Source organism: Rousettus aegyptiacus, unplaced genomic scaffold (genome assembly GCF_014176215.1).
Source record: "Rousettus aegyptiacus isolate mRouAeg1 unplaced genomic scaffold, mRouAeg1.p scaffold_m13_p_3, whole genome shotgun sequence".
NCBI lineage: Eukaryota > Metazoa > Chordata > Mammalia > Chiroptera > Pteropodidae > Rousettus > Rousettus aegyptiacus.
Genome location: NW_023416306.1, coordinates 127,065,833 through 127,082,205, shown reverse-complemented (window position 1 = coordinate 127,082,205; position 16,373 = coordinate 127,065,833). Strand labels below are relative to the sequence as shown.

At 37.1% G+C, this 16,373-nt stretch overlaps 1 protein-coding gene across 1 annotated transcript in view; it reads left to right on the top strand.

The window, feature by feature from the left end:
* ALDH1A2 (aldehyde dehydrogenase 1 family member A2) overlaps positions 1–16,373 on the top strand; it is an 85,192-nt gene that overhangs the window by 40,116 nt on the left and 28,703 nt on the right. Inside the window, exons 4-7 of the mRNA XM_016160452.2 lie at positions 2,387–2,516; positions 12,015–12,076; positions 14,011–14,139; positions 14,265–14,378. Coding sequence (XP_016015938.2) covers positions 2,387–2,516; positions 12,015–12,076; positions 14,011–14,139; positions 14,265–14,378 — 435 coding nt within the window. The remainder of the gene's footprint in view (positions 1–2,386; positions 2,517–12,014; positions 12,077–14,010; positions 14,140–14,264; positions 14,379–16,373) is intronic.

Genomic DNA, 16,373 nt, shown 5'->3' with positions numbered 1-16,373 from the left:
CCTCCATTCATTTCTCTCTTTGTTCCTCTGTCACTTTCGGCAACATTTTTTCCCCCCAAAACAACAATCCTTTTCTTACATAAGAAACTTCCCCTCTCCTGATGGTTTTTTGCTGTTGTTGCCATTTTTAAAGTAAAAGTCAATTTTTAGAGAATACAGGCTTTTTGGAAACTGGAACCATTGGGGAATGCCTGTGCCGTACACCAGAGATCTCCACATGGATGACCCAAAATCGATCAGTTAAGACTTGGGGTATCATTGTTCAGTCAGGGCATTCGAACCATGAATACCATATCCTATCCTCTACTTGAGACAACAAGTCACTGCTGGGCTTGGTTTGAGAGAGGGAGACAGTTAGTCCCCTCCCTCAGTGTCACTTCCACCGTGGTTCTTCCCTCCTGCCATGCTCCCCAGGGATCTGTTCGGAGCACGGGAACTGAAGTGAAACCTTTATGGAGATGGTTTGGAACTCTAGCTATTTGTAACATTTATTTGTCTATTAAAACATTTCTAATCTGGTACTTTAAGGAAGGGCTTATGTATATTGTGAAAAAAGTATTTCATGGTGAAATGGCTCTTTCTGAAAGATTCACAAGACACCAAACATGTTAAAGACTCTGAAAAGCCCTACTCAGTGTTTCTCAAACTTAATTAAGCCTCAACACTATTTTTCTGGCTAACCTACCAGTACCGTGAAAAACTGAATTCTTTGGAACACCTTGGAGAATCTGGTCTGTGTGCTTATCTCTTCACCGGATCATGATTTCTTTGAGAGTGAAAATTGTGTTTCGCTTTTTTGGTAATCCTAGCACAGTTCCTGGCACATAAAGAGTCAGTAGGGGCACATTGATGGTATGTAAGTATCTGTTTAATTGACTTCAATATATACAATATTTCCGTTAGGTTAACAGTATGTACTAGATGATGATGTAGTTAATTTCTGCAGTTACAATTTTCATGTCATAAAATTCAGACACTTTTCTTTTTCTGACATATGTCTCACTGTGATGACACTTAAATGACAACCCTACTTTTAAACACTATCAAGCCATGAGAGGAGTAAGTTTTAAAAAGGGGTAGTCTCTGGAACGGCTCCTGGCCAGAAAACTGAACTTAATACTGCAGTCAGGTAAGCACAATTAAGAGTAAACCTAAGGCTGGCAATGCTTAGGTGAATTTGACTGCTGTCAATAGTTCATAGGGACCATTTAGGTGGCCAACAATTTGGTTATTGACCGTACTTCACTCTATGCTGTGTAGACCTTGACTCTATGCTAACTGCATGGAGAACGTAATGCCCATCTCATGAACATACAAATGTTCTAACAAGTACTGGGAAATAATGTGATTCCCTTTAATAAATGCAAGCTAATATATGGTAATGAAGTAACATGATACTTTAAAATGATTTCCATCTTATACACATAATAAGTGGATAAATTATACTGTAGATAATAATATTTTCATGTCATTAAATGGAGAATTTTTAATTTTAGTTTTGTCAGCACTCAAATAATTTTCACACCAGTGCGTGTTACAAAATATTCTCATAGAGAAGGAAGGACATGAGATTATCAACATGTTTTTGTTTGTTTCGTTTGTTAAACTTGTAACACCTTTAATATTCCTCAAGTCAAAATACTCTTTTCTCATTTCACTATGTTCATTTGTAATTATTTTTGTTACAGACTTAACCACTTTAGGAACATGTCCTTAAAATAATAACATTTATAATCTAAAACTGCTTAATATCTCTATTTTTATTTAGTGAACCAAATACTTCACTCTTAATAGATAATGGCTGTTAACATAAATATTTACAAAAAACCCCAGCCCTCAACTTGTTAAAGTTTGAGCTTCCCTAGAGGAGATCTTGTTTATTTGGTGGTAATAAATAAATTCGCTGTGCACTGTGGATATTCCATTTCTCAGCAGGGGTCTTGGCAGCTGTGGAGAACGTTTTATATTCTCATCAGTTGCATAAAAGCCCATATCCCTGGTCTTCTTTATGGATTCAGATTCCTGGTGTAGACTCCAAAAAATCCCCATGCAGCTCTGATCATTAATATAACAGAAGCTGGTTTGACAAGCAGAACATTTCTTTATCATCAGTTAATGAAATGTGTTTATATATTGAGATAGTGGTTACTGGAAACACACAGCCACAGGAATATGCATATATATATATATATATATATATTCATTGTCATTTTTACTGGAAACTAAACTAAACCGATAGTGCTAATAACCTTTGTATTTGGGAAATTAGAGTTAACCAGGTATGCATCATTGTTCATATTTGTTTGTATTTTTTCTCTTTCTTTATAAGTCTGCTCCAGACTAATTTAGTGTATTACTGGAAAGTTCTTTGTTTCTTTTCTTACAGACCATGGAATCCCTAAATGGTGGCAAACCGTTCCTGCAAGCTTTTTATGTGGATTTGCAGGGGGTCATCAAAACCCTTCGGTATTATGCAGGCTGGGCTGATAAAATTCACGGGATGACCATTCCTGTAGGTATGTGGAATTTGAGTGCATCGAAAGGGAAACATGAGGCTCCACCAGAAACACACTTACATCACCAAACACAAACAGCAGTCACATAGAATACAGGTATGAGCACACTTACAGCAGCTTGAACTGAACAAATTACATCATTCTGACATCCCTCTTTCTGTATGTAGACAGTCTATACCTAAGTGCAGGGACAGGCTGTTTACATCAATACATTAATCAGCCAAGCAACAGGTATGTGTTTGTCAGCTGCCATATGCTTAGCACTGTGCCAGGTTAAGTTCTAAGGGTGTGGAGAGGCATTGGGCATGGAGAAGTCAGGGAAAATTCTGAGAAGATTACAACTTGGTTCTTACTCTTCTGAAATGTAACATCTACTTGTTTGGAAGGAAATACTCTAATATGGTAATAGTTGTTTTAGTGGTGAGATTATGGATGATATACTTCTTTTTAAAAAATATTTTTCTATATTTTCTGTAATGACCATGAATAACTTGCACAATCTGTAAAAACAACAGCCATCCTGATACTTTTTTTTTTTTTTTTTTAAGTCCTGTGGCTTGGTCCTTTAAAAGAGGAAGGAAACTAAACCAAGTTAGTTGGTGGGAAGGTCTCTATCTGAGTGGGACTACTGGTGATAGCTAATATCACACTGAATGCTTTCACATCATCATTGACAGAGGAGAAAACTGAGGCTTAGACAAGTTAAGTAGTTTTCCTAATTTGTCCAGCAGTAAGTTGTAGAGCCGAAATTTTGGCATTAGAGCCTGGTGACTTACTTCATTTTAGATACTGGGAGGAAGAGATATCCTGACAGAAAAAGGACTGACTGAAGGAGCCATGTGGATATTGGGAGTGGTAAAAAGGTGTAAGGAAAGAAAATATATGGTCATTGAGTGGTTCCTGGATGCTTCTAAGTACAGCGCCAGGTACTATACCTGTGTTCTCCAGAAAACAGCCTGATTACCATGTGCACACTAGGAAGAGTAGAAAGTAAAGCTAGGAACTTTGGAATGCTCTTTCAGGGCCTTCCTAGGCTGAGAAGTATTGACTTAACAGAAGAGAGGATGGTTGGCTGTCAGTGAGAATGGCTTAAAGCAGTGCTTCTCAAACTTTTCTGTGTGTATATATCACCTGGGATCTTCTTCAAGTGCAAATTTTCATTGAATAGGTCTGGGGTGGGCCCTGAGATTCTACATTCCTAACCAGTTGCCTGATGCCTAGGCTACTGGTCCTCTGCCTTAAGTAACAAGGAGAGGATGCAGAGACCAGCACTAACCCAGTGACTGTTGTGATGCCTCATTGATGCATGGGGCAAGAAGAGAAAAAGTCACAGTAAGAGTGGAGAAAGGACAGAGATGAGACTTCAGAGGACTATTTTTAAATTACCTATTTTTAAATGAGTGATGGGGACATGTGGAATATTAGTCTTCAGAAAATGGGCTTCTAATTATAGGTGCTCTTCCCTACCATCCAGAGGTTTCCCTTGTTCTGCAGACTCAGAAGCATGGGGAAGGTTGCTCTTAGGGAATGTCAGAATCTTAGTTCAGTCCCAGCTCTAAGGATATCACAGAACTACTGTTCTCCAGCATCACTTGCAGGATTCAAGAATGGCCTAAGTGAGGCAGAGCCACTATTTGGTATGAGCAAACCTGTTAGAGGACCTAGGAATTAAACCTTTGTCAAAGACAGGACATATGTCAACCTTTATAGGTTGGTCTCCTCTACTTCAATGAAGGAAGGTAAATTAACAAGATCGAAGGTCCTAGCTTTTTTTGTTTTTTTTTTTTTTAGCTCCTCCCCACTGGCCATTTCATATTAAAACAACAAATATGTTTCAGATATTTAAATATCTATTCAAATGATTTACAGATATCTTAGAAATAGGGTGAAATGGAAGGCATCAAAATAGAAATGTATTTGTTAGGCCAAATAAGGATCGTTAGAGGTATTGTACTCATTTTACAGCTAAGAAAATGAGACAGCAAGGGTTTATTGTCTTGAACAAGGCCACATGGCCAGTAAGTAGCAGACGTGAGATTCAAACCCAGGTCTCTTTCTGCCATCATAGGCCCTCTTCTTATGGAGGCCAGTTCAGCAGGGCAGTAGGAGGAAAAGGTCAGTCTCCCTCTGTAGATTTTTAGATTAATATACAATCGATTTTCATTATTCATGGTAGTTATGTTCTACAATGTTGATGTGGACACCCAATTAGCCAGTACTGAACCATTGTTCCTAGAGGAAATAAAGAGACGAAAAGCACAGTTCTTTCAGGTCATCCATAAAGAATAAAGCTGAAAGTCTTTTATTTTTTAATTTAAAATATAAGGCTGCTTTGTTATACCAAATTATAATCCATGGTTCATCCAGCTTAGCCTCTGTGACATTAAATAATAAGCACTAAAAAGAACGAGAAGAATTATACTATTATTTCTTTCACTTCTTATTTAGGAAGGCCAGGAAATCTACCATATAATGTGAAGGGCTCTTCCTTTACCTCCTGTACCAGGAATCAACTTCAACTTCTCATTCACTCATTTCTTTCATTCTGCAGGTTTTTTGGTTTGTTTTTGAGCACCCGTTATGTTTTAGCTTCTGTTTTAAGCATAGGGGTTACACAGTAAGTAAATACTATAAAGAAAACAAACAAGTAGACAAGCAATTGCAATATAGTGTGGCTTATTCAGATATGGAAGCATGAAGTTCAATGGGACTTCATAGGAGAGGCAATCTCACCCAGTATTAAGACTTCCTGGAGAAGCATGTGAGGTGAAGAGCAGGTAAGTGATGATGGAGATAGGGCCATCACAGGTGGTGGTAGTAGCTGCTACAAAGCATGGAAGGAGGAGAGTACAGTGTGGCAGTGGATCTGAAAGTATAGCCAGATATAGAAGACCATGGGGCTCTTGGTCTGGGTAAACCATATCATGAGTTTTATTCCATAGCAATGGTGAGTCACTGACTTACTTTAAATAAATGTGTCATGATCAAAACTGCAATTTAGAAAGAACAGTTTGACTATATAATGAGAAATCAGTTGGCAAGAGCAAGTACCTGCTTTTTCCCCTCACCCTATAATGTAGACTCCCTCTAGAAAACTTAGGAAGAGATGGGGAAAGTTATAGCATGACCATTTTTGAGTTATCTGCTGGACAGCTTTTCTCCTTCTGACTTGAGAACGTCTCCCATTTCTTTCCGTTACGTCCCGCTCAAGGCCCATAGTTGGATGTTATCACAGAATCATGTAGTTTCTGTTTCATTCACAAGGGTCTTGATGATTGTTATTTCCTGCCATGGTACTCAATGGAGCCATTGTTTCTGATCATGAATTTTATGCTTTGACCCTTCTATTATGGCAACTCTTAATTATAATGATAAATAATAACCATTGCTATGATTTATTGAACACTTTCTTTGTGCTCATTATAGTATCTCTAATCTTATAGCAGCCTTGCATGGAAAGTATTATTATCTCCATTTTGATTATTTTAAAACTATATCATAATCCTCTGTTCCTCTCATGTTCACAAACTTTTTGTGATAGAGTAAGTATCAAAGCTTGTTTTCAATTAACTGAGGGAGAAATGGAAGTTAACTTATTTGCATATAGTTTTTCTCAGTAACTAGTGTTGATTTTATTGATTTTGTGGTATGTAAGTAGAAAAATATAGCCCATGCTTTAAGCTGAATTCTGACATAAAATAGCTTTATGATACATTAGCATGTAGAAAAGTTTAGAAAATTACCTATGTCATATGTAATTATTTCCCCACTTCAATCCCCTTTTAGTTTTACTTGTTAAACAAAGAATAAGCTAAAAATGCTCAGACACTGACTTAGAGCCTAAGGTTTTGCCTTCAATAGTGAGGTCTAGATTAGTGCTGTCAACAGAGAATGCATGCGGTGAGATCTCATCGTTCATTCGTATTGTTCACTGAGAGTGAGGAACTATTTGCTTTGCCCACCTGAGAATGCAGGGCGGTTAGTGGGACCTGGATTGGTGGTGGCAGGAGGTCATGAAGTCAGCTTCGCATGTAACCTCTTTGAGAGGTTAAGGCTGAGAAAGACCCCAGGGATCCCTAAGACCAGTCTCCTTGTTTTTCTGACAAAGAAACTGAGGTCTAGAGAAAAATAAAGTAACTTTCTTTACAGATCACAGTATGGAGTAGTGGTAGAGCTAAGATAACTTCCTGACAGACTCGGGAACGTGTAATCTAACATCAGAGAAGCTACCGGCAGACTCCTGGAAAGAATAGTGTTAGCACCACTGTATACTAATGTTGTCTCAATGTTTGTATAGGCATTTACAGTTTATCATTATAGCTGTAAAATGTTCAGCGAGATCTGTTCATTGTCAAAACACGTACTAATCTTCTGAGGGACATAATGGAATAGTTCAGTGTAGCTGGTCTAAGTGTTTAATACTGGGGTCATTGAAAAGGCTCCCAGCTCCTCGCAAGGTAATTCTGTACACAGATTAGAGATTGGAAGATGGCCTTCCATTCACTGAATTGTGTTACAGATTTTTATCTATTAAAAAATCTCATTTCTTTGTGTGTGCAAACAAGTACATAAAATTAGTTGCAGTTCTTAAAATACTCAATATTGTAATTGAGAGCTAGTCCTTGAGGGCCATTTTTGATAACTTCTTCTCAATTTCTGACACATTTCAGATTTTTAAAAATTTTCCTGACTATATCTATCGCCCATTTGTACTCTATCTAGTTTATTATAGACTGTGCCAATGTCAGACATTCTTATGAGAACAAAAATCATGTCAAATTTTTTTTCAAACAACTGTAAAATCTACTTTAAGAAGTGGTGTTTACCTTGAAAGAATAATCCAAATAATTAAATAGTTCTAATTAACTAAGTACTTGCTCTCTCTCCTGTGTAATACAATAAGCCCCCATCAAAGAACCTCTGACAGTAATTCAGATGTGTTTCACAAATAGAGCAGAGGCTTTCTTCATTACTCATTTCCAGGGATGAAGACTTTTCTTAATATAATTCTAGAAATGGCTCAATCTACATATATTCAGTAAAGTTTGGTCCACAGTTCAACCAAATTTATAGTATAGTAAAGTCTCTAATTTTAAGATTTTTTTATTCCTCATGAGGTTTGAACATTCAGATGAGACCTTGTAGTATTTGGAGAGCATGGTTAAGCATAAAAGATAGGAATATGGGTTGTTATTTTTTGGAGGACAGAAAAGAGTTCATCATTATATATTAATTTGGGTATAGAAGAGAGAAGGAGAAGTTAACACTGTTGCCCTGTGAGTCTACTCTTCCTAGATGAAGAGGAGAGAGACAACAGCCCGAGGGAAGAGGCTGTTGCTCTGCAGAGCTCCCTTTATAACTTAAGATGCTGGAGTTTATGTGAGTTCTCTTTGTCCACATATTTAATCCTCAAAGAATCATTTTTACCTTTCACAAAATGGTTGTCATTTTTCCCCATTTGCATTCCTTCCTGATATAACACTGATTCTATGGTTTGTGATATCCACCTAAATTCAACATCTTATTCACATGTTTCTAAGGATAATGAACTTGAAGTCCAATGACTGAGCTTCAAGTCCAGGAGCCACAACTTAACTAGTTATATCACTCTGGACTTAACCTCTCTGTCATATTTTCTTTATTTATAAAATTCTGATGATAACAGTTGCCCTATATTTTTAGTGTTTTGAGTGTGAAATGAGATAGAAATGTGAAAATATTTTGTAAGATTCTATAGAATTATATACGTTTTTGTTCTTATTTTGCTATTTTAAAAGTATTAAAAACATTGATCAGATTCTCCTACACTTCAGACTTCTTTCAGGCAAATTAGTAGAGTTATTAGAGAGGCAAAAAATAAATAGAAATGAAGTCAGCAACTATAAAGCAACTGTAGGTCATCCTGATACCTGTGGACTCCCCTTCACCCACTTGGTTCCTTTGAACCTCACTACTCAGATTGTGGTCTGTGGATCAGAAGCATCAGTATCACATGGAAACTTACAGAAATGTAGATTCTCAGGTCCCGCCCCCAGACTCACTGATTCAGAGTCTGCATTTTAACAAGATCTCCAGGTGCTTTGTGTGCACATTTAAATTTGAGAAGTACAGTATTACATACCACATGGCATGGGTAGCTTGCAAGATAATTCTGTACAATAAAGTAGTGAACATTTTTTATTTTAATTATTAGATTTGAAAAATAGAAGAAAATATTGCTAGCTCATACAACCAGTTTCATAGATTTTCATTAAGGTGAGACTGACAAGTAGGTAGTTATATATTTTTAAAAGATGAGTTGATTTAACAGAATTATTAAGTAATAAAGTAAGTGATACTTGGATACAGCAAAAATTGTGAAGATGGCCCTTGAGCAATTTGCCTCTGGGTAACTTTAGTGTGGAAGCTTGGTGAGACTGGGGACAGGATCATAATAGCTATGAAGGACCTCTGAGGTGCCTTTTGCCCTAGAAAAGGGTACACATGGAAAGCACAGCTCTTGTGTTTGCCAGGCACCCCAGGTCAGAGTAGGGGTGACCAGATGAGAATACAGACTGAGCTCAAGATCTAAGTCGCTTTCTTTATGTCTTTCACTTAGTTCTCTGTTGGGAAGAGTTTACCACCCTTTATTTCTTTATTAACTATAGAGGAACTGTAGGGATGGAAGATTCTTTAGTCCCTTTCTTTGTGTCAGCTTTTAGCTAATTGTCCAGTCCATAAACAGTTTATCCAAGAAAGTTTTCATTCTCCATGACTCGGTGTCTCTTGGGACACAATTATGGAATTGAGTTCAGTTCCTTAGGAGGTCAGCTTTTTAAGATTTGCCTACATTTTCTTCTTTTCTCTTTTATTTCTTTGGTGACTTGCAAAGTTATGTAAGTAATATAACTAAATTCTTAAGGACTTAGAATGTGGGGATGTGTGTGGAAATGCTTCCTGAATCACCATGCTATGCTTGTGCAAGTGCCTTGTGGATTTTCTCTGAACCATTCCAGTTTCCCACACTTGCTGCTAAACAAACACCTGTGTCATTCTTCAGTTCATAGTCTCATTTTTTTTGGTCCTCAGTTCATTTGTATTCCATCTTGATCTTACACTCTGATTTTAAGGTCTGCAATTATCTACCTGAATCCATCACCTTAGCCAAATTGTAGAGTTTAGTTAGGAGGGATTTCCCTGAAGATGAAACTCTAGCCTATTGATGGGTGTCATTGCTCCTCATAGAAAACCTTCCTTGGAAGAAGAGCCTGACATCACATTTATATCTTCTGTGGGGGAAAAAAACCAAAAAACACAATGTGAAACATTAAAGGTATTGATATTAAAAATACCCCACCTTTCTGGAGGTTTATAAATTGAATAAGGGTAGTAATTTGGACTATTGTAAAGAATGATTTCTATGAAAATTCTTGAGTTGTTTGCATACAAAACTAAAATAGTTAATTTGATTTTTAAAACATTCTTACAGCCATCCTGTGGACAGTTTCCACATTTTGTCTATTTTTTGTTGTTGTCGTAATGGAGATATAATCTATAATCATTTCCTTCCTACATTTGCTGAATGCTGCCTACTTCCCAATTTCTGCCATTTAAAGAAATACACATAAAAGAAAATTAGGAGACAAGCAGCAGATTTGGGAAAAACTCTGTATATACTCATACTCATACTCAAAGGCCTAATTTCCTTAATATACATGGAGTTCTTCGAGTGACTAAAATGATGAATAACCCAATAGAAAAATGGCAAAGGATATAAACTTGAGGAAAAGGAAATTGGCCAACAAACATAAAAAGATATTCAACCCATATATCATTAAACACAAATCAAAAAGAATTTCCATTTTCCACCTGTCAGGTTGACTGAAATTCAAATGTTTGAAAAATCCCAGTGTTTAAGGGTAGGAAAAAATACCATGTTGTTGGAATTATGAATTGTGTAACTTTTCTGAAGGGTGATTTGGCAAGATTTCTCAAAATGCGAAACGCACATATGCTTAGACCATGAAATTCCACAGATATGCCAAGATATATAAAATGATAAGTGTTTACAGCATTATTTATAATAGCCTAAACTGAAAGCAATCTCTGTGTCTCTCAGGATAGTTTACAAGTAGTACCATTATTTATTGAGCCAGTGCAATAACATTCAGCAGCCAAATATGTTAGCTTTATATGAAAAAAAAAATTGGAAAATATTGAAGACTATGACTAATGTGATACCATTTATATTTTAAAAAATGGGAAGGGGGAATAAAAGGATGCTACATATACTTGTATGTGAAAAAAACATTCTTTGAAAAGATACACCAGCAGCAGATAGCTGTTAATTCTGGGAAGAAGTCCAGTAGAGAGAGTGAGAGGGCGGGCAGGAAGGAAGGAGGGAAGGAGATCTTTAATTATTTTAAAATGTATAATTTTGAATTTAATTCAAATGATTCTGTGCGATGAATATAAGTGATTCAGATGTGCTGAGAGACAATGATAAACAATCAAATCATTTCTCTTCCCCCAGCCCACACACTCCTCCTGTCTCCACCTTCATCCCTATCTATAATAGTAACACTTTTCATCGGTATTAACTGAGGGCCTTCACTTTCCCAGGGGGATAGCTTTTGAGAGAGAAAACAAACATCAGGGCTGGCAACCGAGGGAAAAAGAAAGACTTTGCCCAGTACCAGAAATGAAAAGACATATGCTAAAACCAGTCTTTCTTTGGTTATTTCACTTAGCCATTTAAAATAATTCAGATAAACGTAATGACATTTTCCTAAAGAAGAATCGTTTTGGATTTCTAGGGTGCTTATTTCAATTTCCTTTTGCTCTTATAAGGAAAACAAGGTTCTTAAGTCATCCCTATTTTCATGGCTAGTTTGAGAGCAGAGGCTTTGGTTTATTGATGGAACATTCTTTAAGTGGACTTTTTTTTTTGCCTTCTTGAAATAGACCTACATATTCCTGCATTCATTTAGTGCCCAAGAAGTGCATTTTAATGCCTGATTGAATTACAAATAGATTTTACTTTTACTCCTCACTTTTTCGAGTAGCCTAGCATTTCAAATTTACCCAATAGCATTATACTTTGTTTTTAAAAAATACTTTAGAAAGTTATTTAAAATTTGAGTTACTTCAGTTTTTAAATCGAATAACTGTTCTACATACAAGTGTCATTTTAATATTTAATATAAAATCTCATATTCAATATTTTTCAGTTTCCAGCTGTCCCAGCTCTGTCCCTGCCCTTCCCCAGGACTGCTTTTACTGTCATCAGCTTGTCCTGCATTTTGCCTTCGAGGTCAGCACTCTGTTTGGGTGTCTGAGAACCATATCTGGAGATACCTTATGTCAAGTGCTAGCTCTTCTACCAGCTTCCGTACATGGCTGAGGAGGATATTTTCTCAACTTTATTTGTAGTTTTTTTTTCCTTCACCCAAATTCTTCCTCTGCATTTTTTTCTTGTAATCTGAATTCTGTGGTAGTGACCATGCTCATTTCCTTCAGATGGAGACTATTTTACCTTTACAAGACACGAACCCATCGGGGTGTGCGGACAGATCATCCCGGTGAGTATATCTCCTTGCGCCTCATAATTTATTTTCACTTGAACCAGTTCTCTTAAAGATACATAAAACATGGACCTCAGCGATGTGTGTTTTCCATTACTGGGGGAAAAAAACTGAGCTCATGTTGTTGACATATCTTTAACAGCCTCCCTGCAAATGCTTATTTGAACAGGTTAATAGGGTTTCAGCTCCGTTACCAGGAGTTGAGTTCTCAAGTCATGGAATTCTCATGATTAAAATAAGCAAAGCCAAGCCCTGTGTATTAATAACCTGCCCCTTGGTTATGGATGTCCATTTGGCTTATGGAAAATTAATGCTTTGTTATATTTGCTTGTTTATTTTTTAAAACTGTGACTCACCATCTTTCCAAGCATATTGTTTTATATGGTCTTTTAATCCCCATTCTTTCCCACTGTTTCTTTTCATAAGAATCTAAGATAGAAGACTCCACAGAAGACACAGCAGTACAATTAACGTCACGGTCATAATTGAAACCATGCTAGGCTGTTGTGTGTCTTGTAAAGGGAAATAGATGCAGTGCTTTGTGTTTGGATTGAAACATTAAACATTGTCTTTTTTTCTCTCTCTCCCATACACAGCCTTGGCACTATACATCGAAACTTGCAACAATACTAGCTAATAGTTCTGGCAAGGATTTCAGGGGAGGCTCAAAGTAAACCCTTACACTATAGTCAAGAAGTTTCTCTTTTAAAAACACAAGAGACTAAGTCAAGATAATCTTTGGCTTTGGGGGCAAAATTTTTTGAGTGATATTAATTTTTTTTAATGACTTACAAACTCCTGGTTACTGTGAAATTTATTAGAGAATGAAAATGAAAAATGAGAGTTTTGCTTTAAATTCTGTTCCTAAACCACCCAGGGAAACCCCACTTGGCTCAGAGCAAGGTGAGGTCTGTCACCTTAACTACAGGAACTCAAACCTGCTCTTCTTGCCCTTCCCAGACTTTCAGAGCTGCAGCTTTCACTGACAGGACAAGAGCTGCTTGTCAGCCAGCTCCAGCTCAATTACAGCAACCAAGATTTATATACTGTAGATGGAATTGAAACATCACTGTGGACTCCCAAGTTTATAAACAACTAAGGGGAAAAGAAATTGGGTGTTTGGTGAAGGCAAGACACTTGTATATTTTTGCAAGCTTGCCAGGGCCAGTGAGAATCTTTCAAGGATGGCAGCTGAGATGCTTCAGGCAGAAACACATTGTGGTCAGGGGCTGAAGCCAGGGGACCAGGATTTCTGTTTTCTTTCTTAATGAAATTATCAACAACACCTGATAGTGCTGAGCCTCATGCCTGAGCATATGACAATACAAGAGAAACTAAAATTATTACATACTAATAATTTATTAATTAATAATAAAGATATACTTCACAATAATAAATCAAAGCATATCTTAATTTTTTGCAGTCACGTGTTTTGCGACAATACACATATGTAAAGAAGAGGTGCTACCTTGAAATGTGCATTGACTTAACTGTAATTCATAGCTGGGACTTTCTCTTCTCATTCTTCCACACTAAGAGTTCTCATACCAGTCTGACGTTCCTGTGTAAAAATCACAAATGCAAGAAAAAGTTCTCATACACAAGAACTTACTGGAACCAAAGTCTAGTTTTAAAAACATATAGAATAACAACAATGAACAACCAAAACAAAACAAGGGAAAAAACAAAGATTCCCTTTATACCATGAGATTTCTTTCGGTGGGTACTTGGAATATAGTAATTTGGCTTTTCAAGGTCAGTCCTATTGTATTCTTAATGAAGTAATTAAGAAAAATCCAAACATCTACACTTTGTGGTGAGATGAAATTTATGTTGAGGCCTAGTCTGAGAAATCTGAGAAGTCACAGTTTGAAAACAAAGTCGTGGAGGAATATTTTTCCATCTATCAACCTTGAGTTTTTTTATTTCAGTGGAACTTCCCCCTGCTGATGTTTGCCTGGAAAATTGCTCCAGCTCTGTGCTGTGGTAATACAGTAGTTATTAAACCAGCAGAGCAGACACCACTCAGTGCGCTCTACATGGGAGCCCTCATCAAGGAGGTAAGAGAAACTGCCTTCAGGAGTGTCCCCCACTTCCCATACAGTGGGGCCTATTGGAGCATATCTGATTTAATGTGCTTCATCAGCTCACACAACCCACGTTTCCTCCAATTTTGTTTTGTTAGGCTGGCTTTCCACCAGGAGTCATCAATATTTTGCCAGGATTCGGACCGACGGCTGGGGCAGCAATAGCTTCTCATATTGGCATAGACAAGATTGCATTCACAGGGTCTACTGAGGTAGGTATCTGGGAAACCATGGGTCGAGAATTAGTCCTGCAAATGAGTAGAAGGTTTAAAAGAAAACTGAAAATGTTACACAGAGAGGCTGGACACCAAAGGGCAGTGAGCACCCAAACCCTCAAAGGGCAGCATTGGCAGTGCAGCTGGAAGATGGACAAATGTCACAGTCTAGGCGCACATTTGATGCCACAGATCTCTGAGCACTTTTGTGATTGCTGTCTGTGTAAAACCTGACCCAGGCAAACGAACAAAACCCTGTTCCCTTTTGAAATAAAAAGAACACATATCAGGAGCAAACACAAACAGAAAACCATTCCAGAAGAGATTGCCCCAATGGCTGGGGATCTGATGACTTTCTTGAGTCAAGAACAATAATGATGGAAGCATTATTGTTTATAAATTAATCTCTGGTAGAGATTACAATGGAAACACAACTCTCTCCTCTCATTTTCACCAGATCCTGTAGGTGCAGTTGGCAGTTAACATGCCCATGAGTTTTAAGGGATGATGTAGAGCAGAGGTCAGCAGACTTTTTCTGTAAAAGGCCAGGTAGTAAACGACATAGACTTTGTAGGCAATACAGTCTCTGCTTCAGCTGCTCATCTATGCCCTTGTAGCCTGAAGTAGCCATAGGTAATGTATAAGCTGAGCATGGCTGCAGGCCCATAAACTTTATTTACAGATACTAAAATTTGAATTTCATATAATTTTTACACATCACAAAATATTAATCTTCTTTTGATTCTTTTCCCCCCCAGCCATTTAAAAACACAAAAACTGTTCTTAGCTCTTTGGCCTACTTTACCTACTTGTGCTGTTTCTAATGAGAAGTTAGCAGTCATTCTTACTTTGTTTTTCTATACATAATGTTTTTTCTCTGATTGTTTTTAAGATACTCTTTTTACTGGTTTCGACAATTTGATTATGATGTGTTTCTGTGGTTTTTTGTTTTCACCCTAATCGAGGTTCATTGAAAATTCAAGGATCTATGAGTTTATAGCTTTCATCAGATTTGGAAAACTTTGACCATTATTTTCTTCCAATACATGCATGTGTGTGTGTATATGTATTTGCTTTTTTCAAGTCTGTTACTTTTTGAAAGGATGCTGAGCATTGTGACCATTACTGAACATGTGGATTTTGTTATTCTTTAAAGAGTACTATACTTTTTTTTTTTTTCCGACAGGTGGTTAAGTCACTTACAGTACATCTTGACCTTTTTAACATTTAATTTTAAGCTTTGTTAGGACTAGCTTATCATTTACTGAGATACTAAAATTTACTAAGATTACTAAGTTGAGATTCTTCTGGAGTTTCTACTGAATGCACCCAGGGTTCAACAAGGTCTTTTCTGCTCTGGTCAGTCAGAACCCAGGTGTCTGTCTGCCAGCCTGTACAAGCTCTGGGAATTATTCAGCATACAGATTACCTGGTCTTTGTTCTTTATCTAGTCTCATAGAGCCTCACCCCATGTATTCCCAGTTTAGCATTCAGCCAAAGTCTCATGGGGGGCCTCCTGGGAATTTTCTGGACCTCATTCTCTTCCTCTGCTACTGAACCTGTCACATTTTAGCCCCTCAGCCTCTGAAAACTCTGATCTGTTTTATCAATTCAGTAACACTGTTATGTTCTACTTTGGTCTCCCTATCCCATGCTGCAGTCTACAAAGTCTTTTGGCAGAAAGGTCTTCTCTTATCTGTTTCTCTTATATCTAGAATCACAGTCCCATACTGTCTGATATACAATTTGAAGAAAGAAATTTCACGTACTTGTCTAGTTGTTTACAGTGTCAGGGGAAGTCCAGTGCCAGTTACTCCATTATGACCAGAAGCAGAAACGCCTATTGCACTATTTTATTAATTTTGATATTTTTCTTTGATTTCTTTCTCTAGGTTTCAGGCATATTACTTATCCTCATAGTATGTCATTGCCTCATACTAGATATATTATAGTCAGTGAGGTTACAAGTTTATTTACTTCAGTTGATACAAT